A 24519-nucleotide genomic window follows, 5' to 3' on the forward strand; every position below is an offset into this window, starting at 1 on the left:
GTTTATCTCTTTGGCATTATTTACAGCTACAGCTCAGCTAGAACTTGAAATAACTTTACAGTTCTTTGAAGAGCACATAAAAAGAAGGGATTAAGGACTTTAGGGGGATTAAACTCTGGCGGGTTTTTGGCTAACAGGTTGAAGTAAATCATGATTCAAATGACAACCAAAAAGAGAATTGAATATCTGAGAAGAGAATCGTACAACTAACATTTTCAATGCAGAAGAAACTATACAAAACAAGAAAGAAAGCTCTAGTCGAGACTGCTCGACTACGAGATCCCCTGAACCCTACAAGTAACTGATATTTCAATAATAATTAGCAAACACACACGCACACACACACACACACACACACACACACACACACACACACACACACACACACACACACACACACACACACACACGCATACAAACAAACACACGCACACACACGCATACAAACAAACACACGCATATACACACACTCACATATACAGGCGATTGCTCTTGGGTTGCGCTGCAGTGTTGGCAATATTATGAGAACTTATTTGTTGAATAATTTAATTTCTAGACGTACGATCGTAATGAAACTTTCAGAACGTAATCATAATGTTAAAATGTATGTGTATACCGAAGCACAAGTCTCTAGTATTTGATATACGACTTTTACAAAGATGAGGGTGAGGGGGTGGATTTAGGGGTGGGGGGTAAATTTTAACAAAAACCGAAATTGTATAAAATACATCTTTATATAAATTTTAAATTTGGAGACTCTAGCTTGAAAGATGTAGGAGATATAATTTTTTAAGTGATCTTCGATACGGTTTTTTATCGATAAAAAAGTATCGGAATGAGTTATCGTTTTTTAGTGATAAACTTGATATGCGCGCGATATATACGGACATTTAAAAAAAAAGTTGAGGTCTCTAGCTCTTATATCTTCTGAGATCGACGCGTTCATACATACGGACGGACGGACGGACGGACGGACGGACGGACGGACAGACTGACGGACAGGGCCAAAACGACTTAGCTTGTCGCCCTGATCAAGAATATATATACTTTGTGGGGTCTGCCACGCCTCCTTCTGCCTGTTACATACTTTTAACAAAACCATTATACCCTGATTTCCCATTTTCAATGGGTTCAGGGTATAAAAACATAGAATTGAACGAAAACAAACTAAGGAGATTACAAATGAAGGAAAGAAAAGACATATGTATATAGGAAAAATCACAGGAGGTGATTGATATAGACTTGAAGTGTTCGGGAAAAAGTAGAAGATCGGAGAGCGTACAGCTGAGAAGTATGAAAGGGGATAAATGAGAAATTAGTGGAAGTTCGAATATAATGATTTAAGAGATACTACTAAATTAAAGTTCCCACTATTAATTATAATTATATACTCTTCAAAAACGAAAAAGTAATGATTCTGTGAATATATTACTAATTTTTGAATAAATTAAAATAATCGATGCAAAATAATTTAATAATCATTAAAAAACTACTTATTCTTTATATTGGATCTTATGATATTGTATAATGCAATGCTGCAGAATATATATGTAAATATTCATTTATTAAAAAGGTCTGGAATCGGGTAAAATAGTTTAGAAAGCTGTAATCGATAACAGTTATAATCACTTGCAGCTCATTTGAGAGTTTCGTCGACAATACAAGCAAAATATTATCGATTATTGTGAATCGCATGATTAGTCGTGGCATCACTAACTCACTTTCACCTCTCTATAGATATAATGTACATAAGACAAGAAAATTCCTTAAACTCAATTTTATTTGCCTGTCAAATACAAATCTGATCTATATCTTAAGTTTACTACAATGGCGTTAATAATTTTAGATTTTCCTTTTCAGGCAACATTTCTCAACTGACCGAAACAACGATATTCAACTGAACAGACTAAACTAAAATTTTAAACTTAACATTACCAGCTGCGACCAAAGGTTTCTCAAGCTCTTTCTAAAACAAAAATAAAAAACGTAAAAAATCACATAAAGCTGAAGTTGTATTCAAATGATGTAAAATAAAATAAAAACTGAGTCTCTGGTTGAACAGAAAAGAAAAACAACACCCGCTGAAACTGCGTGGCCAGAAAACCGGAAATTAAATTTGCAACAGCCATAACCTCAAAAAAGAAGTAAAATAAATAAAAGTAGTGCAAACAAACCACTGTAGGAAAAGTAAAAAATAAATAACATTGAAAAGAGAGCGAGAGATAGAGAGAACCCAAAAAGAGAATTAAGAAATTTCGCTGGCAAATATTTGCAGAGATTAATGAAAGTGGATTAGAGACGAGTTTCTAAAATCCAAAACGAGATAAAAGTGGAACGAATATTTTACACATTACAAGAGCGAACGAGAGGGGGAAAGACGAGGAGCGACCAAGTGTGCAAGAGAGACAGCGAGTGCTTGGCTGAGCTTGGCTGAACTTTGACCCACTCAACGCGTTTGTCTTTTCGCTCTTAGTGTTAATCACGGCAAACGTGCCAGGACGAACAGGACGAACAGGTCGACCAGGCGGTGGCGTGGCGAGGGCCAAGCCGGGTGCTGGCTACTTAAAACCCGGGGCGACAGGCCAACACATTGTTGCAGACACTTTCACTCTCGCAACAGCTACAACAACAACAACAACAACAATAGCAGCAGCAACAATTTGCAATTCAAACTAAAAGCAACGCAAAGCAACAACAACAACAAACAAAAAACCAAGGACATGGACTCGTCGTCGTCGTCGTGCTTGTCGCTGTTTGTCGCGTTGATCTTCCTTGTGATAATTAAAGGTGAGTGCAAGCTTTTCAATTTTTGAAACTCACACAGACAACACACACACAGGGAAAATTTAATTCATTCGAAATTAATATTATTCACATTAATTAGTTAATGGATGCGGAGTGCAAATGGTATGAGAAGAGATTTTCACCTTCAGCTGAGGTATCTAGCTGACGGAATTTTATTAAATTTGAATTAGATAAATATATGTGTAACTAAAATATACCCTGTGAAAAATGTTTTGTGCTGAGTAAGATCTTAATAAAAAGAAGACAAATATTAGTAAAACATGTAAAAAAGCTCTAATCGAAACTGCTTGACTATGAGATCCCTTGAACCTTCCGAGCAATTTCACTGATTATTACACATGCACCAATGCACTCACACTCACAAGCACGCATTAGCTGCAGTGCACTGCGTGTGGGCTTACTGTATGAATTTAACTGTTTTATAACTTTTCTTGTGGATGAAATATCTTCATTAGATTACGATTATAACATGGATATGAAAGCATTTGCACCTCTGGTGAGGGGGGGATATAGGAGTGGGGGTAAATCTTAACAAAAAATAAAATTCTATAAAGTACAGATAAATTAACATTTAAAATTTGGCGATTCTAGCGCTAAAGATGTAGTATATATAAATTTATTACTGATTTTCAACAATGTTTTTAACTTCTTAACAAAATACGGGACAGGCTATCGATTTTTGAAGAAAAACTAGATATTCGCGTGGTATACACGGACCTCGGATCTCTTAGTAAGACACTCGCGACTTGAACTTTCTTACTGGCCGCAATAAATATATCTTAAAAGTCAATTTAAATTACACAAGTATTCAAAGCAATTCGATTCTGATTATAAGTTGATAGCTGTTCACATTCTATTATACGCCATCAGGCCGTCAATCAATCAGTCAACCAATTCAAAACAAAACATGGAAATGCAAACTTTTGAATACGTTTTTATTTAGTTTCCGTAACTGTAACTGTAACTGTAACTGTAACTGTAACTGTAACTGTGAAGTTCCATTACTGTCTGTAAACTATTCTCAGACATATATCCTTATTTGACTCAATTTTCATCAATATTTATGAACAACTTTGCGCATGTTTTCTGTTTTGCTTAGCTCGTTCCGCATACAAGTTGAGAGGTCCTTGTCGGTGCGAATCCTTGTGGGCCACTATCAATTTGAAAGTGCACAACTTTCAGGGCTCTGCATAAATCTTCTTGTCACATTACTAACATGCCACAAAGCGCGGCGCTGACTGTTGCATTCGCGTCGCCCCACCCTCCACGCCCCACATTCCATGGCCACCTCCTGCGCTTGCTACCTAGTTACGTGCCAGCACATTATTCAATTCCACATCGGATTTTTCAATTTTCTTTGCCAACATTTTCACGGTGCTTTAAACAGACCAAACAAAGGAAGCCCCCGAACGACAAATGTAAAACGTACGTGTGCGTGTGCGTGACTATGTAGAGCTAGGATATATATAACTATATAAACATACATATGTATATAGCTCTATTCATATGCACAGCCATAGTACATATGGCAGCTGGATGGGTGTATTCCCTAGTAGCCCGCTATAAATTCACATTGTCGCCATCGCCCATGGAGATCGCCCCGAGCCAGAAACTTGGCCATATTTTTTAGTTTGCTCCTGCAGCAGTTCGGCAATCGCAAAAAAAGAAAGAAAGGAAAATGTATATATAGAGAAAAAGTCGCGCGGCAATGAGACAAATATTTTGGATAGAAAAAAAAGACAAAGAGAAATGAAATAAAATACTCACACAATTGTCAGAGTGAGACCCAGGAGAGCCTACTTCAAATCTACAGATGCTCCCCAGTGTGCCACATACACACACACACACACACACACACACACAAACGCGTATAGACATACTCGCGTGCACATACTCGCTGCTTTTCAAGTTTTGTCTTTTTTTTTTGCATTCAGTCGAGAAGTTGTTTTTTCTAGCTCGTTGAACTGCGCTGCGAGTGGGAGTCGAGTCTCATGTGTGTGTCAAAAAAGAAAAAAGTAAACGAAAAAAATGAAGCAAGATAGAATGAACAAAATAACTAGCAACTGCAACGCACGATTTTCAATTGCTCGCAATGCTCCACTTGCATTGTTTCCACCAGACAGCAACAAAGTGCATTAGCATTAAGTGGCAGGCCCTTGTGGGTAGCAAGTGCCACACAAGCAAATGCCTCTCGAAATTCTAAGAAAACGATTTCCATTGATTTTCATCCAATACTCGTATACTAAATAGGTGATTCTTGTTAATTAACAGTTACTTAGGTTACTGCATAGAAAAGCTTTCACAAAACATTTCATTTTCCAAATATACTCTGATTACGAATCTATTCCGAGCTACGGCTTGGCATTCAGTTTCATTTTAAATTTGATACCCTTAAACATACCCTGTTATACCCTATTATCCAGTCGCGGTGGCTGCTCGACTGGGAAATACTCTTACAGATACGTATACTCCATGCACGTATACGACCTGTTTTGCTTTTAGACACGCCTATAAAAATATAAAAAACAAAACAAAAACTAAATGGAAGAGTGAAATACTATTAATAGTATAACATTAATAATAATAACAATGAGTTTAATAACTTCTAGGGTACTGAATAGATTTCACATGAATTTTAAAGAAATAATCTAAATATCTGTGAATATCTGTTAAAAATTTGCCAAATTAAATTTAAAAACTTGCAATATATGCAAGTGAGCTTTAGCTTCAAGGTGGATGCTAGTTTTTACAGGCTCAAGTTCATTGGAATCCAAATAATTATCGTAAATATATGTTTTAAGTGAACTGTTATACCCGGATGTTCGATTGCCAGTGAATTCAGGGTATTAAAAGGAAATGTTCCACTGTCGTTCAATAAATCTTACAACAATTTGTTCATTGAATTTTGATTTACATTAAAATTTACTGCAATGCAGTGGAAGACCTCTTTTTTTCTCAATTATATCTGCGAATACTTATCTCTCATCTTATGGGACATTTTACAGCAGTGCAATCGAAACTCTTGAAAAAAATGCCTCTCGAATTGTTGCCGTTATCCTGTGCCTCAATGTTAATTATGGCTTCGGCTTTGACTAAGTCCATTGCAATTACGTGAGCTGCTGTACTTTAGTGGAGACTCGGCACAAAAGTTAAAACTACTTCGCCTTCTTCAAAACTCCTATTGTTTTTTAAGGCTTCCTGTGTTTGCTTTGCCGTCAGATTGTACTTAGAGTACGCAGTGGCAAATCTTTGTAACTAGTGCTTCCTGTGCGCTTCCTCAATCCAATTCCATCTGTCTTTCTACCAGTCTCTGCCTTTGTCTACGACTCGCTAGCTGTCTCAGTCGCAAAGACAAAGACTAATGAAGATGGCATTCCCACTCGCATTCGCATTCGTATTCGTATTCGCATTCGCATTCGCATTCGTGGCAGGACAAATATTTTCAATAAGCTTCATTGTAACAAACTGCGCACTGATTGGAAAATCAGCAGTTGAAAATTGCCCAAAAGGGAAGACAGCACAGCCAGCCAGTTGGCGGAGGAGGAGCAGGAGGAGGGCTGCGGGGAAAATACAATATTTCAGAGCTTCAGCCAAATGCTGTCAACTTGTTGTTGTTGATATTGCCGTTGCTGTTGCCAGCCAGTTGGTAAGCGCATAAATTTCATGGCAATTCGAGCGGCTCTGCGCACCTTGAAGCTGTCCTTTCAACTCTCTCTCTCTCTCTCTCTCTCTCTCTCTCTCTCTCTCTCTCTCTCTCTCTCTCTCTTTGTCACTCTCCGTCTCTTTCTGTCTCCCTCCTGTCTACTTGCATATATATTGCCAGTCATATATTTGCTTCTTAAGGCATTTTATGCATTGCGAAAAATTTAAATGACATAAATTTCTATTGGATTTTCGTGGGACGCAAAGCCAAAAGCCAAAATGTACATTCAAAATGTCCTCAACATATTTCTGGGCTTTCATTTACATGCCGAAAATGCTTTTAACTGCGGCTTACGTTGCTCCAGAGGTGTTTGCAGAGGGGCGTGGCTAAGAGATGGGCAAACGCTGTTAGCCTTGCAATTAAATGCCAACCTTACGAAATTTTAAAACAATTTAAGAGTGTTTCGTTATGCTCTTTAATGAAAAGGCAGCGCATTAACGTTTGGCAGCCACGGTGCTGCAACTGGCGCATAGCTTGGCACCCGCAAAAGTTTTGGCCACCCCTTTGGGAGACGCCACTGACGCCTGCAGGTAATGCGGATAATCCGAGCAGAGGGAAGTCGTCGACGTCGACTACTCCTACTTCCGCTCCAACTGCACGCACATCGCAACTTTCAAGGCCGTCAGCGGGATGCCGCCTGTACTCTGCGACCCACTCAGTCGTAAAGCAAGCTGCACTGTAAGAAAAACAAGTTTTAGTTACGCGCTCTGCACTTCCGTGGCGCCGAAGCCAACTTCTCTTGATATTCGAGTCCCCCGCTGTAGCCTTGCCCCAAGTCTGCCTCAGTTGAGAGAGCTGATGGGCGCTGAGCGGTGGGCGGGGCACCTGTAGGGCGTCGCATGAGTCAGCGCTGCCGCCACTAAACTTTGCAAATAAGCATTTTTTATGCGGCCAATCCCTGGCAGAGCTCCCCAACACCCAGTTACTGTCCCAGCTCGTCGCTAGATCGTAAAAGACAAACTTAGTGCCTGCGCCTAAATAACCGTAAATGGCACTCGTGGGCCTCCCCCACAGCAACAACAGCAACAGCAAACTTGATAGGCATAAATTTGCTGTAATTTAACGCATTCAATTACAAAAAACAAAAACAAAAAAAAAACAAAAACAAAACAAAGTCGCCTTGCGACTTACTTAAAAGTGTCATAAAATGAGAACAAGTAACAGCCTCATAAAGGACAATACTCGACAATGAGATCCTGCCAGGCCTTATCGAACGGCCAGCAACAAATAAAAAGCCGCATGGCCTACCCGACTATCCCAGCACCTACAATCGGCTTTAATGATAACTATAAAAATGTGATAGGTAAATAGTATAAAACTAAAAAAAAAAAAAATTGACAAAAAAAAGATAATAATAATAATCAAAATTTAATTATCATGTAGGATAAAAATAATAGAGTCTAGCAAATATATATATGAAATTAATGATATATACAAAAGCATTAAATAATATTGAGTTTTATGGATTTTATATTTTTCATTACTTATCATTTATCGAATATTTAATTATTAAAATCGAAGAATTTGCCGTCGGAGTTTCTTAAATTGGTCTTGACCTATTATTTGCACAAGCTCTATTAGTTTACTCATATTGCCTTGACACTGACAAACACTCTAGCATTGGGTATTTAATAAGGCAGAAAAGTCATGGAAATAACTTGGCTGTTTATATATGATACAAGATAGATATTAGATCTCTCATTCAGGGTAATTTATTATATTATTTGATCACATAATTCATATACGTAGACCTTCGAATACTTAATGAGAATAGTATTCGAATAATTACTTCATTTAATTGGTAAACATTATTTCAAGCAAACTTTACTTTGCTGACAGATCGACAGTGCTATTATATACATATCCATATTATTATACAATGTATAATAACATTACAAAAATGAGTCTAAAATAGAGAACCAATCTTAAAGCTGCTATCAACTCATTTATAATATTATATATTACTGGATTTATATTTATTTCTTTCTTTTCCCATAGAGCCTAATTTCATTTGAGAAACCAAGTGTCAAGTTAACAGTAAATAGAGTTTTCTAAAAGCAACACAAATACCTATATATATATATACGTATAAGTGAATTTATATGTTGCCAAATTAAAATCCAGACAATGCTCAGCTGTTTGCTAGCCACTCGATGGTAGAGCTGAAAGCGTTTAAAATGAAGAGTTGCTGTTGAGGTTTAAAAAAAAAAAAAAACAGAGAAAGTCATGGGCGAAAGGAGAGGAGGCGATTGTGCGATTGGGCGCGAGCAAAAAAAAAAAAAAGATGGAAATAATTGCGCCCAAGGCGACTACAAAGCGAATTACAAACAGAGCTCAGAGCCGCGCGCGTTCCTCTCTCACTAAAACACCGCCGCCTCCACTCTCTCTCTCTCTCTCTCCCTCTCTCTCTCTCTTTCTCTCTCTCGTGCAGTCTCTCTCGCCCTCTCTGGCTGTCTGTCTCACTCTCTCTGTCGGCGGCCCTGCGGCGCTGAGGCGCCTTAATGTATGCAATGCCCGCGTCAGCCTAAATGAATGCGAATGTGAATGTAAATGTATATATGTATATGTATGTAGGTGTGTGCGTGTGTCGGTGTAGAGAACCCAATTGACTTACAAGCGACGTTTTCCACCTGCCCAAAAAATCAACACACACACACAGAGACAGAAACACAAAAACATGCAAATTTCAAGGCACAGCGCGAGTTGTTGCCTTTGTGTCGCTTTTGTTGTTGTGCGGCGATTTGCATAGGCGAAGCAAAGGAGGCTGCCGAGCGGTGGGAGTGGTGGGGGTGCGGGTGCGTCTGCGGGTGCTGCGTTGGGTGCCCAGGCATCAGCTACAGCTTTAGTCTCCATGGTGACATTAACAAAGTGGCAGGCACAGGGAGGGATCTGTTGTGCAGCTTTTAGTCGGTCAGGTGAGCGTCAAGGAGCCGAGGAGCCGAGCCGGGTCGACCCAATGACTGACTGTGCCACATCGTGTGGCATTGAGTTATTTCGTGCCACAATGAATAACACACAAAAAAAAAAAAGAAACCAGAAGAAGAAGAGGAAGCTGGAATGAGCAACAGCGCTCCAGACGCATCCAGGCGGCACTGGGCACAAGGATTTTCAAGGATATGCGGGGATGCGCATGTTTATTCCCGTTTTTCTGCCACATTTTTACGCTCAATTCCAGTGAGTCCTTCACAGACACACACATACACACACACACATTGAAATATCGAGAGAGCAGCAGACGCTGGCGTCTCTTTCACTCAAAGCTGCGTAGGTTCATTCAATAGATTTTTACTTATAATGAAATTTATAAATATTTAATATATATTTATATGTATAAATATATTTTTCGCATACATACAGTGCGATTCAAATTTTTAGGTTTGGCTAATTTATCACCAGTATTTATTATTTCTAAAATTATTCAAATCAATTAATTTATTTATATTTTCTAATTTACATTTACTTCCTATGCTTAGATTTTATTTATTGTATTTATCTTTATTTATATAAATATATATTTCTTAATGTAAATATAATTTCGTAAATTGTTCTCAATGTATATAAATACCAATAATGAAATTATTATATATTTTTTTTAAATTTTTTTTTTTTGGTTAATGTATCTTAGAATACAATTTGATATATTTGTATTAAAAAAAAATTATAAATTTAATTATCATATGTAAATATATAGATATGTCGATTTTGAAAATTTAGGGAATAGTGTTTTGTAAAAATTGTTGTGCAACGCAAAAGAAGGCGTGGCATACAGCTAGTCCGTTAGTGAATAAACACTTGTAAATGTAATTACCCTGTCAGCTCCGTTAGAAAGGGGCATTTTATTAATTATTTAATTTAATTAATTTTTATTATATTCTAAATATAAAATTTTAACATAATAATAAAAAACAGTTTTGCCCAGAACTGAGAGTTTTTTATTTGAAATTATTTTATTTTGAAAGCCAGTTTAAAGTATTCACTTAGAGCTCACGTGCAAAACTGTCCCTAGTTACGTGCATCGCACTGTATTGTCCGATGTGTGTATGGGCAGTGTGTGTGTGTTGAGCCTATAATTGACAGACAGCTGAATTTTGTATGTGCTTTCCGTCTGCGTGGGCAGCGACTCGACTCCGACTTTTTATACTCGAAAATCGGAAGCGGGCGTTGGGGGAGGGGCGCCTGAATTATGGCCATTAGAGTTTGTCAGCCGGCCTGGTTGTGCCGCAGTTGGCAGTTGGCAACTGTTACTGCAAAGTGCGTTGCCATGTCGTTTAATTGAACCAAAACGGGCAGCGTTTTAATTAAGAAATATGCAAAGAGAGAAGCTGTGGAGAATTGCAGGCAGCCACAGTGTGGCAGACTAGCCCATCATCAGCTGGTTAACAGGCCACCACACACACCCCCCCGCGCCCCACACTATCCAAAAGCCAAATCCTGGCCCATGCACAATTGTCACGGCGTTCCGCAAGCATGTCAAGGATGCTGTCGGCAGCTAGTGCAGGGGCCAAACGGCACACAGCAGGCACCTGCCGACGAGCGAGTATGTGTGTGTGTCTGTGCTCCACTCTCGGCTAAAAGCCAAATGGCGTTTTGTCATATCAGCTGCTCGTTAGCCGTGTCAAGAGCAAGGGGGGCTAACACTGCGGCCAGTGCAGGTGTCTCTTCATCTAATCGACATAACTGCGGCTGAGGCGCCGGCGCCGTCCTCGCCCCTCCCCGCCATCACCGTTGTCGGTCTGTCTAAGTGCCAAACAATGATGAGCATAAAATGCTTTAAGTTGTCCCAGCTCAAGAGTGCAGTTGCCCATAATGTGTGCAAGACCTGCCCCGGGCAGTATCAGAACGCCTGCTTGGGATTTAAATTCTACAACAAATGTTTGCAATTGGCTTAATAAAGAGAACTAATGGAAATGGCAGAGATGCGAAAGAAAGAGAGAAGCTATAAATGAATATAGAAGACCTGAAAAGGGAAACGTTAAATACCTTATTTAAAGGAATGCAATTTATTATTATAAAATAAGAGTGTCAGGCAAGAAGTTTGGAGCTAGAGCCTTAGTCAGCAGGGAACTAAGAGAGAAGCATTTGTTAAACGAAAGCCTAATTGCAAATAACATGAAGAGTCCGAGATAGAGATTTATTGTAGAAGAATGGGACAAGAAACTTATAGTGAAGTGAAAGCTTTCAATCAACCTGTCAAGTGAGAGGATAGGAAGCAAAAATTAATGAAAGAGAGAAACACAATACCAAACCGAAAATAAAATTACTTTTTAAATATTATACAAACTTTTAAAAAATTAAAAGATATTATCATATGACTATAAGTTATATAAAGATATAATTTTATTATATACAACTTGAATAAACCGTTGAACAAATTTTAAGGGACTATCATCATCAAACTCTCAGAACGTGATCAATAATGTTCAAATGTGTGTGTATGAACGAATACACTTGACTATGATGGTGCTTAGTTTCGTATTGATCTTTATTCATCTGAGCCCGGGCCTATATACCCAGACTCATGCATAATTTCAACCCTCAACTCTAATGTATATATTGTTGAGTCTGTAAGGCTCAGCATTGGGCTATTACATATTCGTATCTTATCGCTGAGTTTGTAAGCCTCCGCGTTGGTCTAATAGCTATTCTTATCCTATCGCTGAGTTTGTAAGGCTCTGCGCTCGTCTCTTACGTAATCTGACTCTGGGGCTGGTCTTCATTTGTATATTTATACAGTCCGTACATGTGACCCTTACCTTTTCACAGCGCACTACCTGCTAGTTGCTGAGTGCGTCGCAGGCATGTATACGATCTTCGTATATTCATATGTTCATGCCTGAACAGTGTATATTCAAAGCATACTTGTAATACGAGGTTTAAAAATCAGGGGGACCCAAAATCTGTAAATTACAAAATCCTAAAATGTATAAGCACAGGTAATCTGAAGTCTCGAGGTCTAATAGTATTCAAATTATGCTAAAAAACGAAATAATTTATCGACTATTCTTAATAATATATAAATCAGATGATTTATCGAAAACATAAGATTAATTTGTACCGCGAGTATATACGAGTATGAATGCGAAATTTCAAGTCTCTTCTGACACTTCGAAGTTCATACGGATGGACGGATAGAGCATTATCGACTCAGCTTATCGCCCTGATTAAGAATATATATACTTTATGGGGTCTGCGATGCTTTTTTTTTTCTGCCAGTTACTTTATACCCTGATTTCCCATTTTCATTGGGTTCAGGCAAACATATATTTGCAGGCGACATGCTCGAATACAAAATTCATATATAATTGTTTATCTTTAATGCAATTTATTCGGAAAATATGAAAAAACAATAAAAAGGAAGTGCCAATGAAATAAATTTCACAAATATGCTTGAAAATCTCGTTACTAACGCAGCATTTATCAAATGTAACGGAAAATAGATATAACCTTTATTGTGGATTGTTTATTTGATATATTTATTTATGCTTTTTATGGCATCTATCAGGATTTGCGGCATTATTTATGATACCGGAGGACCCGTCCCCCCTCACACTCGCTCAGTCTTAATCTACGTCTCTGACTAACCGAAACTCCAATGTCCATTATCCAAATAGGCACACACACACACGCACGTAGTGCTCACGCTCCCTATGGTGCAGTTTGGCTGGTGTGCGTGTGCGTGTGCGTTGCTCTGTGGCACACCTTGGCCCCTTAATGTATGCAATAAAGCTCAAGTGTAGCGCCGAGCTTGTGGCAGCCTCTGCTACCTGCTAACTGCTACCTGCCACAGCAGCGGCCTGGCTGCAACAACGCTTTTTGGTAGCTAACCTTCACTTTCAACACCACCTGACAGACACATACACACACACACATATCTACACTCGTGCAACATTGTTGCATTTGCAGCTAGCACGACAATTGCATTGTCGTCCCCGCCCCTCTCTCTCGGCCCCCCTCCACGACACTCACCTGTCCTTGTTGTAATTACATTTTGTTTTACTCGTGTGTTGAGGTTTTTTGTTCAGCGACCTTTTTTTCGAGAAGCGCGCAACTTGCCACAATCCGCCCCGTCCGCCCCGCATCTAGTTGTTTATGCAAGTGGCACTGAGGGGCATGTTGCGCTCTGTGTTCTGTGTGTGTCCGTTGTGAGCACATGAAATTCATGCGTGATTTTTATTGTCCTGTTGGGTGTTTGCGCACATAAAATAATGTTTATGCATGTGTGGCTGTGTGTGTGTGAGTGTGTGTGTGTGTGGCAGCAGCAACAAGTTATAACAAGTTATACAAGTAAAATGTCATTGAGCATGCCACGCCCCACTCCTACTGCCTAAAGACCAACGCCCCAGGTCCCCTACGAATTGTAAACTTTATTGAATTCCTAGCGCTTTATTGTGTGGAAAATTTATCGTTTCAATTATGCAGCAACAACTGAGCTATATATATATATATATACATATGTGTATGTGTATATGTATGTGCATATTTGCGTTTTCATCAGGCATGCTATTCTTAACTCGAATCGTCTGCCTCGTTTTTCTGTATATTTTATGAAGCACCCACACGCACTCTCGCACTCTCGCAATGCAGACCTTGACTCAAGACCGAGCTCTTGAGCTGAGCTGCCCAAGATCCGTGCTAACTGCATTGACTTTGACATTTATGGAGCAGGGAACACACACACACTCAGATACAGGAAAAGAGAGTGAGTGCGTGCGCCCCTGGCATATTCAATGCGTATTCGCATGTCCCCAGGGCCAAAGCGGCGTATACACAATTTGCGTGCATCAACTAGCAAACAGGTGAAATTGGTTCGACCAGAATTGCCAAAGTAATGTCTACGTAATGCCAATATGCATATGAGATAAGCACCCAAGCAAAAGGTCTCCTTCATAACGTATATAATCCGCTAAAGTCAAGTAAATTAATTGGAAGGCACAAATATGTCCATTACAAATTTACATTTATAAATATATATGTATGTCTATGTTTCTGGTGTGCATTAATATTCCGGGGGAATATGAATATATTTATTTATTATTTTTTTATACCCTGAACCCCAATGGGTGAATTCGAAAAAGTATGTAACAAGCCGAAGGAATCAGCGCAGACCCCATAGGTATATATATTCTTGATCCGTCCGTCTGTCCATATGAACGCCGAGATCTCAGAAGATACAAGAGCTAGAGAGCTGAAATTTTGCATGCATACTCGTGAATACCATACGCAGTACGAGCTTATCAGATTTTTTTGTGAACTCACCCAATGTCTTTTTTATCGAGAATAATCGATAAATGGATTTCGTTTTTTAGCCTAATTTGAATATTATTAGCCCTAGAGACTTCAGATTTATTGTGTATATATACTTGTTAAATTCGTATTTAAAGTACTAGAGACTTGAACTTCAGAATGTACACACATTTGAGCATCATGATTGCGTCATGATTACAAATATATTCAACAAATAAATTCTCATAATATTGCCCACACTGCAGCGCAGCCCAAGTGCAGTCGCTGCTTACTGCGCAGTTAGCAGAGTACGTGGATGCATGTGTGTGTATGTAGTGCAGTATGATTCGAATATCTGCTTAGAGGGTTCAGGGTATCTCCTAGTCTGTCAATCCTTTGTAAAATAGCTTAAACGATTTCGAATTAAGCCATGAAATAAATATGAAGATTTATATGTATGTGTTATATATATATATATATATATATATATATATATATATATATATATATATATATATATATATATATATATATATATATATATATATATATATATGTATATGTATATGTATAGTTAAATCGCCCAAGGCATATGTCATTTTTTCGATAATGGTTTGGAATATTTAAAATTTGTATTTACGCGTTAAATCTTTACAATGCAAATGCTAAAGGCACAATAGAATTCGATAGAAACAACTGTTCACCAAAAGCCAACATTCGATATTTAATTATATTATAAAAGTCATAGCAATTGCACCTCCTTCTTCTTAATATATAAAAATTGTTTTAATATCGAATAGTGCTCGAGTATATTGGTAACTTAACTCATATTGGTTACTTACCTTTTTATTAAATTTTATTATGTTGTCAAGAAACATTTTAGCTGCTTACTCCCAAAGAATAACAGACCGACCTATTTCGCAAAAGTCTGATCGAACCATACTTTAAATTCTTAATTTTGTAGATTTTATTTGAAATAATGTTTAAAGCTCTCGACTTTATTGCGAAAGCTTTAATCTCTGTTCATTTGAAATATCCCGGCTATTAGTTAGTTGGTGGGTAATTAAATTCACATTCCCTGGGCATCGCCTTAATTTAAATTCAACGATTTCCTATGCCAATAGAGAAGTCCTCACACAATTGTTTCCACAATGCAGAGTGCACCGAGCCGAGTGTGAAAAAATGGGTCAAGGTTAAATTAGGTCAACTAACGTGTACCTTGTCGAGTGGAACGTTTTTCCGAGTCGCCCCTTCAGCGCTGTCAGTCGACTCTCCCCACTGTTACTCCTCTTACTCTCTTACTGGCTCTCTCGCTTTTTCTCTCGCTTTCCCGCGCTGTCGCTCTTTGTGGCCTTCTGTCAGAGCATTGACAGAAACAATGTAGTCAGATAATAAATAAATTAATTCTTAAAATAATGATACAAACAAATAAAATGCATGGAATCAAAGGGAAGGATAATATTGTAAATAGTTGTAACTCTCCGCACAATATTGGAAAAAATAATTATAAATAAATACTTTTGAACATCCTCAATAATTGTTTCATGAATTTTTATATATTCTTGATAATTTTTTTTTAAGGTGTATGCTTTCCATTAGCTTGCTTTTTCAATATTCATTTAAAAATGTAAGCAGCCAATGCCCCGAGTCTGTCCTTAAAAGGCTTTCAATTAAAACAGATCTGCATAGCTCATTGACATCCAGGCGCCGGCTCAATGCCCCTAGGGGACATGCATATGCATATATGTATATGTATATATACCACAATAAAGGTAGTATATGAACAAGTCCCATACAGTGGGCAATCATACTGCCATCCACAATCCCCTCGATTCTTCAATGTTTTTTGCTGCGGCTGTGCGAAAGGACAATACAATTCTGATTGAAGCAAGCAATAAGCACACAAATACAAAAAGTGGGACAGAAAGAAGGATTGCCTGACGGAACCACTCGGAGATTTCATTTTCTGTGTCTTTTCTGTTGTTGTTATTTCCATTGTTGATGTTGTTGTTGGTCTGGCCTGCATCAATTTGTTGTCCCTAAGGTCGGCACAGCGAAAGGCTTTCCCAATCGTTTGTCATATATTCGCTCATAGATATCCTACATATTTATAGATATCCAATGAAAATGCAGTAAATAATGTCCGCTTGTACCACTGTACCTTCGCTCTCTCTCTCTCTCTTTCTCTCTCTCTCTCTTCATCACTGAGGTTAAAATGGCTGCAATCAAAAAATACGCTTGATTTTTTACATCCTTACCAAAAGCGCACTATCAATATTATGAGATTTCACGTCCTCTCTACCCCAGCCCTGCCCCTGCCACACCTCTGCCTCTTCTCTTTCTGTATGTGTGTGTGCTCGAGAGAGTGTGGGAAATATTGCAAATGTAATATGCTTGTTGGGAGGCGGAGCTCTTTCGGCCGGGAATTGGTGTCGGATGGGTTTGCAACGTGTGCTAAGCCCTCAGCCACGCCCTCATGCCCCTGCCTCAATTTTGGGCTCGACGCAGCAATTCAACATTTTTGCTACACTCAAGTAGACACTCGACGGGTTGCGCCATAAAAAAGGCAAGTGTGTGAATATTTTGCAGTGATCAAATGCAAAATACTCAGTATTTTACAAGAATCATTTCATTATTGGGATATTTTTTTTTTTGTAGATTTGAAAAGAAAAACAAATTTTAATCAACTATACTGAAGAATTTTTATTCAAAAATTAAATGATTTTTAATTAAATTCCCGTCAACTACTTGCAAATGAATATATAAACATTTTTATTTTGAGAATCAAAACGAAAGTCCTTGAATATTTGAATAAGAATTAGAAACAAAAAATTTCTAACAAATTATTTATTTTCGCATAAGTAAATTTATTATATATATATTATTATTTATAAATAATAATAAAATATTGATTATTTTTTATTCTGTTTCATGTCTTTTGCTTAGTTGATATTTGATTTGTCAAATCAATAACAATTTTCACAATTTTGGTTTATCTATTAATTTCATTGATTTGAGCACAGCTCTGGCATGCAGGTTACGGTTTGAAGCTTTGCAGGGTATTTAGAGCGCGGCTTGCGGTATTTTCAGGCATTTTAAAAATTGATTGTAAATACCAGGCAGAGGCGGCGAGTGCGAAAATATTTCGCGCACGTTGAACCTCGCAGCTGGCTGCCTGGCAAACCGAACGACGGACTGACGGATTGACGAACTGACTGAGTGACTGAGTGACTGAGTGACTGAATGAATGACAGAGTGACATGCGAGGCAGACTGACGGAGTGTCTGGGTGCAAGTTTGTCAATGTGTGTCAATGTGCATGTGAGCAACCGCACTGTTGTCTATGAGTTTGTGCACCAGTGTGTGTGTTTATGTGCTTGTATGTTTGTTGGCAATTTCCGTTTCTACATTTCCGTTCGTTTTGTCACGTAGTTTATGAATGAATTTAAGTGCTGTCGGTGGGACGGCGACGGCGACGGCGACAAAGAAAAGAGACAGCGACAGCGCAGCCAACGTCGATGTTGAAGCGGCTATAAAGCTTGTTGATATGTTTTAATGAGCACTTTTAACATGCACACTCACATGTGTGTGCGCGTCTGCGTGTGAGTGTGTGTCTGTGTGTATATGTGTGTGTGTAAGTGGCACACATAAAACTAACAAGAAATAACAGACAGCTTTGAGCTGTCGAATATTTAATATCCTCTGCTGATATACACGAGATAAGCATTAGATCTCTATACAAATAATCCATTTCTATGGTAACTGTCATGATTTTAATTATATTTTACACGCATATTAAATGCATAATAACGAACGGATTTAAAGCAGGGTTTAATTTATATGTTGATGCTAAAATGCCGAAATTATGAACTATAATTTCTATTTACTACTTTAAAGATAGTTCTATGATGGTTATCTTAACCCATTCAACCCTTAAGGGTTGAATGAAAATAAATTAAAATTAACATCATTATGCTAAATATATTATTATTATTATTTCGAACCTAAACAGACAAATACATTACATAAAACTGAATATTTCAAGTAGTCTAGTTCCTATGTCCATTGATTATATATTATGATATACATTTAATTTCAATTTAAGATTCACACATTTTTTAATAAAAAAAAAGCACACGATCACATAGATAGCATCATTATACAGTTTTTGGACTTAAAACATTACAAATTCTATCGCATAACCTCAATGCCCATCACAAAAAGTGAGCGAAAAGAGTTTGAACAGCAGAATGTCACACAACGGCCGCACTCAGCATTTAAAAAATGCAGCGTAAATTGTTCACATGGCTTTTCTGTCGCTCACCCTCCTCCCTGAGACGTCTTCACTGCCAACCTACGGCCCCACTCGACGCAGAGCACACTTTTTGGCCAACAAAAGAAACTTTTTTAATTACATTTTTCATTTCCTGCCACATTACGTATACGCAACGTTCGCCGCAGGCAAGAGAAACAGTAGGATGCTGTGAGTACGGGGTAGGAGGTAGGGGGTGTAGAGGCAACAGAAGCTTTTCTAACAGTTTTTGTGTCCAATAAAAGTGGCCAAAAATTGCTTATTGGCTGACCGAGATTGAATGTGCCTAATGTCGTTTAATACATACGTATGTATGTACTAGATATATTTTGCTCTGAACTGGCTTGGATCTGTTCTCCGTTGTCGCTGGGTGACTAACTGTGCGACTGGTCGACAGCGTTGCTCGTTTCTTCGAAAGAAAAAAAAATAGAGACAACCAGAAGCAACGAAAGCAGAGAAAAATACAAATCTGAACAACAATGCTGTCAATAACAAGCCAATATGGAACTGTCCCTTCCAAAAGCGTGGGCCAAACATCGAGCGAGAAGTGATTGAGAAGTTCTTGGTATACATATACACATTACTTTATGAGAATATATTACTTTAGATCAAGATTTATTAAGGTGTATTAGTATAAAATGTGATATTTGGATTTTATTTTTTAATTCGATCAGACTTATTTAAGCTTATGCAATATTATAATTGAAAAACTCCAATCAAACTATTAACTGTTTGAATTAGTGTAGTTAGTTTCAGTAGCCCTTCACTCCTTATAAAGTTCCTTTGCATTATAGAACAAGGCAAGAATTCATCACAAACCTATAGAACTGCACCCGCTCTACCAGCTGCCGTCATGAATTGTGCTTGTTGTCTACAGCAGTTCGACTGCTTCAGTCCGAAAAAGTAATCCGACGGACAACTTGTTAGACGCTTGCCTTCGAGGGCCGAACGAGAGGCAGGAGGATTCAGCAAAAGTCGATGTGGCTTGCAGGCCAGGCGGAGAGAGCTCTTGTTGTTGCCAAGACAGTAGCCGCATAGCGATTTATGTTCTGGCCAGTTGCTGTGGTCTTCTTCATATTTTTCGTTCGTCTCCTGCTTGCTGCTGGTGTTGTTCGTGCTGTCCATGCGCTTCCAAAGGCTCATAGACGCACTCAGCTTGATTCTTGGAATTGTATTCGGCTGCCGAGAAACGAGCTAGCACAGACTTGGAGGCATTTCACTTATGACTGTCATGTGTTGGAAAATCTCTGCGGAAGCTGCAGAAAATGTAAACATGTAGCAACTATATAGATACTCTTTCTCTCTCTCGTTCTTTCACTCTCTGCACACGAACGCCAGAATTATAAAAATATATAGTAGTAGTAATAGTATTTGTATATACAACATATAGGTATAGATATCGATATATGTATGGCGATAAGAATGGGAGTTATAAATAATATAGATGGGATGATAATGGTATAACTATGGGTATTGTAAGAGGCTTTTTATAAATCTAATTATTTAGCTTTAATTTTCTCTATGAGTCTTATCTCTTCATATATGTATAAACTCAACTTTTTCAGCTTCAAATCTGCTCTGTCTATGTTTGTCTTCTTTTACTGCCACCACACACATTATGGCACGCTAAGTATCGACCTCCTCGGCTATCGATAAATGTGAATCTATCGATAATCACATTTTATACTGGCCTGCTAAAGCGTATACAGCTTATTTCAACCAGCAACTCGAAGTTTGTTGGTTAAAATAAGTTTGTTGGTCTATAAAATCTAAGCTATTGGGAAAATCGAAAAAATTTAAAAGCCGGTTGTTAGTGTGATGTTTTAACTGATACAAAATTAATTCATATATACATATGTATAAAGGTATAAAGCGAACCTTTCTCACTGTATTCACAAAACATGCTTCTTTACAATCAATAAATATATGATTTAATAATAATTGGTTGACGATATAAACTGTGAAAAATTCAGAATTATAGAATAAGATATTAATTTGATTGAAGAATACATAAATGCTAACTAAGCATTAGGGAAATTGTTTGCTAAACCACTGAAAGCTTCCATTCAACTTTTCAAAAAAACTCGATATTTCGGTTATATCATTGATTTGAAAGGATTTGTTAAGGGACATATGCAAATTTATTTGTTTGCTGCTGTAACTTTTAAATATTTAATTAGTAAAAAAGTCTTATAAAATTAAAGTTATGAATTTATTATCCACATCTGCATATTTAGACATGATCCAAAGTGAAATTTGAGGATGCAAAGTGTGATTGTTTTTAGACATAGCTTAGAGCTAAGTAATAAATTCTTGATTTTCATAGCAGAGCAACCTACAGTCGAGCACTATCAACTGAAATTCTGTTGGAGACTTTCGCTGTTGGGCTCTATGGATCGGCTACACAATAAAACGAGCCGCAGATGAGACGCTCAATGCATGTCAATTTGTGGCTTTTGCCCGAGCTCCCCGTTGACTGAGGCCACACAGACTGAAGCTGGGTGGCGTGGGCCACGGGGGGTGGCTATGGTGGCTTAGGTGGGTGGTTAGATTTGCAAATCCATGAAAGCCCGTTTATGGGCAGTTTTCAGGCCTGAACCATGTGCGCCATATTTATATGCCATGTAAATGCGGGCTAGCTGCATGAGAGCTCCTGCATACACACAGACACAGACAAGCATATACACAGTTAGTTAACAGCCACTGTTGTTTGCGATGCGGGCTCTAGCCGTCTTTGTGCCGGGGCACTTTGAACCAAGACAAACTGCAGCAGCAGAGGCATCAGCAACAGAAGCAACGATCAAGTTGCCAAATTTATTTGCGTTTATCTTCGTGCCAAAAGTTTTCGGTTAACGTGTTTGGCATTGTCAACAACTTTGTTGTGGTGCCACAATTGACACGCCCCATCCCCAACGCCATCCCCATCCCCGCCCATGGCAACGCCCACAGCCGCAGGCCGCCCTCATTCTCGGCTGATGCAATTGCAATTGCTTTTGTCGAGTTTTGCGTTCGTCGCATCTACCAAATTGTTTGTTTTGTTTGGCGCGTGCTGCTTTTGACTAACTTTTTTCTATGCCCTCAACTTCGACTCTCCTCTCGTTCGTTCGTTTCTTTCTCGAAATGTATTTTTCAATTCCTTTTCATTGGGTTTTTGTGTCGGGCACACAATGCCACGCCCGCTAGCCAACCTGTCGCCCGTGTGGGTGTGCATCAATATTTGACTTGTTGTATTGCAAAGTTTATACACTGCACATGTGGAATACCCTGTTGTTATTGTTGGTAAATGCAGAGGTAGCCCAGAGACAACATAAAGCTAAACAAATATACATATGTCTATGATAGTGTCAAAGGTAAAAAATGGATTTTAATAGGTATTCAGATGTTCAATATGGCATTATACAAAATAATAATAAAAATATTAAAAAAAAAAAAAAAAAAAATTTCGAAACAAGATAGACGTATCGAGGCTTTTAAATTTTTAAGATTCAAGTATGATGATATGGTTATATTATTATGAAGAAATACATGATCAAATACATTTATGAGGCCCCAAATTATTCTCTAAGAATCTTTAAAATAAATAGGTGAAAATATTCAAATTGAATTAAATTCTTTATTCAGAATTATATATGTATGGACTATTGTCTATGAATATTGTCATACGAATGATTAATTGTTATTTAAAATGTTCTCTTCTTGTCTAAATATTCATGCTTGACGCATTATATCTTATTTAAGTAAACATTATTAATATTATTATTATTATATATTTGTTTAGCTATCTTATTTATAACTTAATCAATAAAGCCAATGGTTTCAAAGAATAATTAGCTTTTTCTAAATAACATTTACAGGGCATTTGATACTAGATCTCTCTGTTTAAATATTGCTTGAAGATTTGCTTCTATGAATGGCAATGCAACGCTTACTCAATATTTAAGTCATGCGTTAAATGCTTTTACAATTTCTACGGGTTTGTCAGCCAGAACCCTCCATTGCCACTCCCCACTCCCCACTCGAAAAGAGACCGAGCCCGGTTTGGTTTATATCTATGGTATTTGGGTTTTTGTTGTTACCGCTCATTGAGCAAACAAAAATCAATTGCATTTAAATGGCATATTTTGGGTTTATTTGCATTTTGGGCTCTGGTTAAATACGCACGACTAATCCCAGAACTCGCATAAAGTTCAGTTAGCTACTTATTTAATTGATTCCAATTGTTTTCCCAAAAAGCAATATACAAATTGCAGTCGAGCTGCCAAGAATTTAAAGCCAAACAAGTTAAATTAATTCCAAATGCCAGAATCGTAAGTCCTGCAATTGAGTTAAGTAATGTGAAAACTTTGTATGCGGCACAAATTCTCCCAGAAAATTGCAATTAGCTCGATTATTTAAATATTTGGCTGTCATGCAGTCTGATTATACATATATGGTTGCAGAGGAAGACCGAGAGAATCTTGAATATATAATTTATGAATTAGAAATGATTAATGGAATTTTCTATATTAGATGAAATTTTCGAATGTAACTTAAGGAGGGAAATAAGAAAACCCTATATTAGTTGAACTATATTGAATACCCAACTGTTGTCATGCCTAAACTTGCTTTAGCCTCGACTATCTATCAGTCCGAATGTTTGAACATGTCAAAGCTAGAGCCTATTGGAGGTAGGAACTTGAAAATGAATAGCTCTACATAGTACGAGCAGATCAATTTAGTTTCAAATGTGTGTTAACTATTCACATATGTGTTAACATTCACATTTAATTATTATCGATTAAAATCCATTTTCAAAATGTAGGTATACAATTACCCAGAATCTCTAATCTCTGTATTTAAGAAACACAGATGTTATTAAGCATATGCAATACGCGTAAAGTTTCGTATATAGAGCGCGGATATCAAGTTTATCAAAAAAATCGATAATTCATCCCGTTATTTTGTTATCGATAGAAGCCCTTATCGAAAATCAGCTATAAAATTAAATCTCCAACACTTTTAAAGCTAGAGACTTCAAATCTTGAACATATACAATTTAGGTTTTTGATATAACTCACCCCCATCCTTATATTCACCCCCTCAGCCAAGTACTATAGACTTATATCGTAGTCGAGCAGTCTCGACTAGAGCTTTCTTACTTGTTTTTTTTTTTCATTTTTTGTCCATTTACTGAACTTTGAATATTTTAGTCTAATTTTACATATGCAATTTGAGGGACTTTATCTTGTATGTGATAAAAGATATATATTATTGTGATTATTAATTATACCTAATGGATACATGATACCATTTTTTTTGTCAAGCTTTCAAATTCTTTTTCCGTTTTTGCTTTAATCCTTTATATGTAAATGCTAACGTTGAAATTCCGTTCCATTTTTTTGCAATTTCAAAATTTATTTAAAAAATCTCCCTCCGAAAAAACGGAGGACTGAAAATAATCTCATCAAAATCTCCAATGGCAGGTCAGTGGGTGCACA

General features: G+C 37.6%; 1 protein-coding gene across 8 annotated transcripts in view; it reads left to right on the top strand.

The window, feature by feature from the left end:
• nAChRalpha6 (nicotinic acetylcholine receptor alpha6) overlaps window positions 1-24519 on the top strand; it is a 137027-nt gene that overhangs the window by 23340 nt on the left and 89168 nt on the right. For all 8 annotated transcript variants that reach the window (XM_030385786.2, XM_030385785.2, XM_030385784.2 and 5 more), the window contains one exon: window positions 1861-2787. In XM_030385786.2, the coding sequence (XP_030241646.1) occupies window positions 2721-2787 (67 nt within the window). In that variant the 5' untranslated portion in view covers window positions 1861-2720. The remainder of the gene's footprint in view (window positions 1-1860; window positions 2788-24519) is intronic.

Source organism: Drosophila navojoa, chromosome 3 (genome assembly GCF_054131105.1).
Source record: "Drosophila navojoa isolate 15081-1374.11 chromosome 3, UAZ_NAV_1.0, whole genome shotgun sequence".
Lineage (NCBI taxonomy): Eukaryota > Metazoa > Arthropoda > Insecta > Diptera > Drosophilidae > Drosophila > Drosophila navojoa.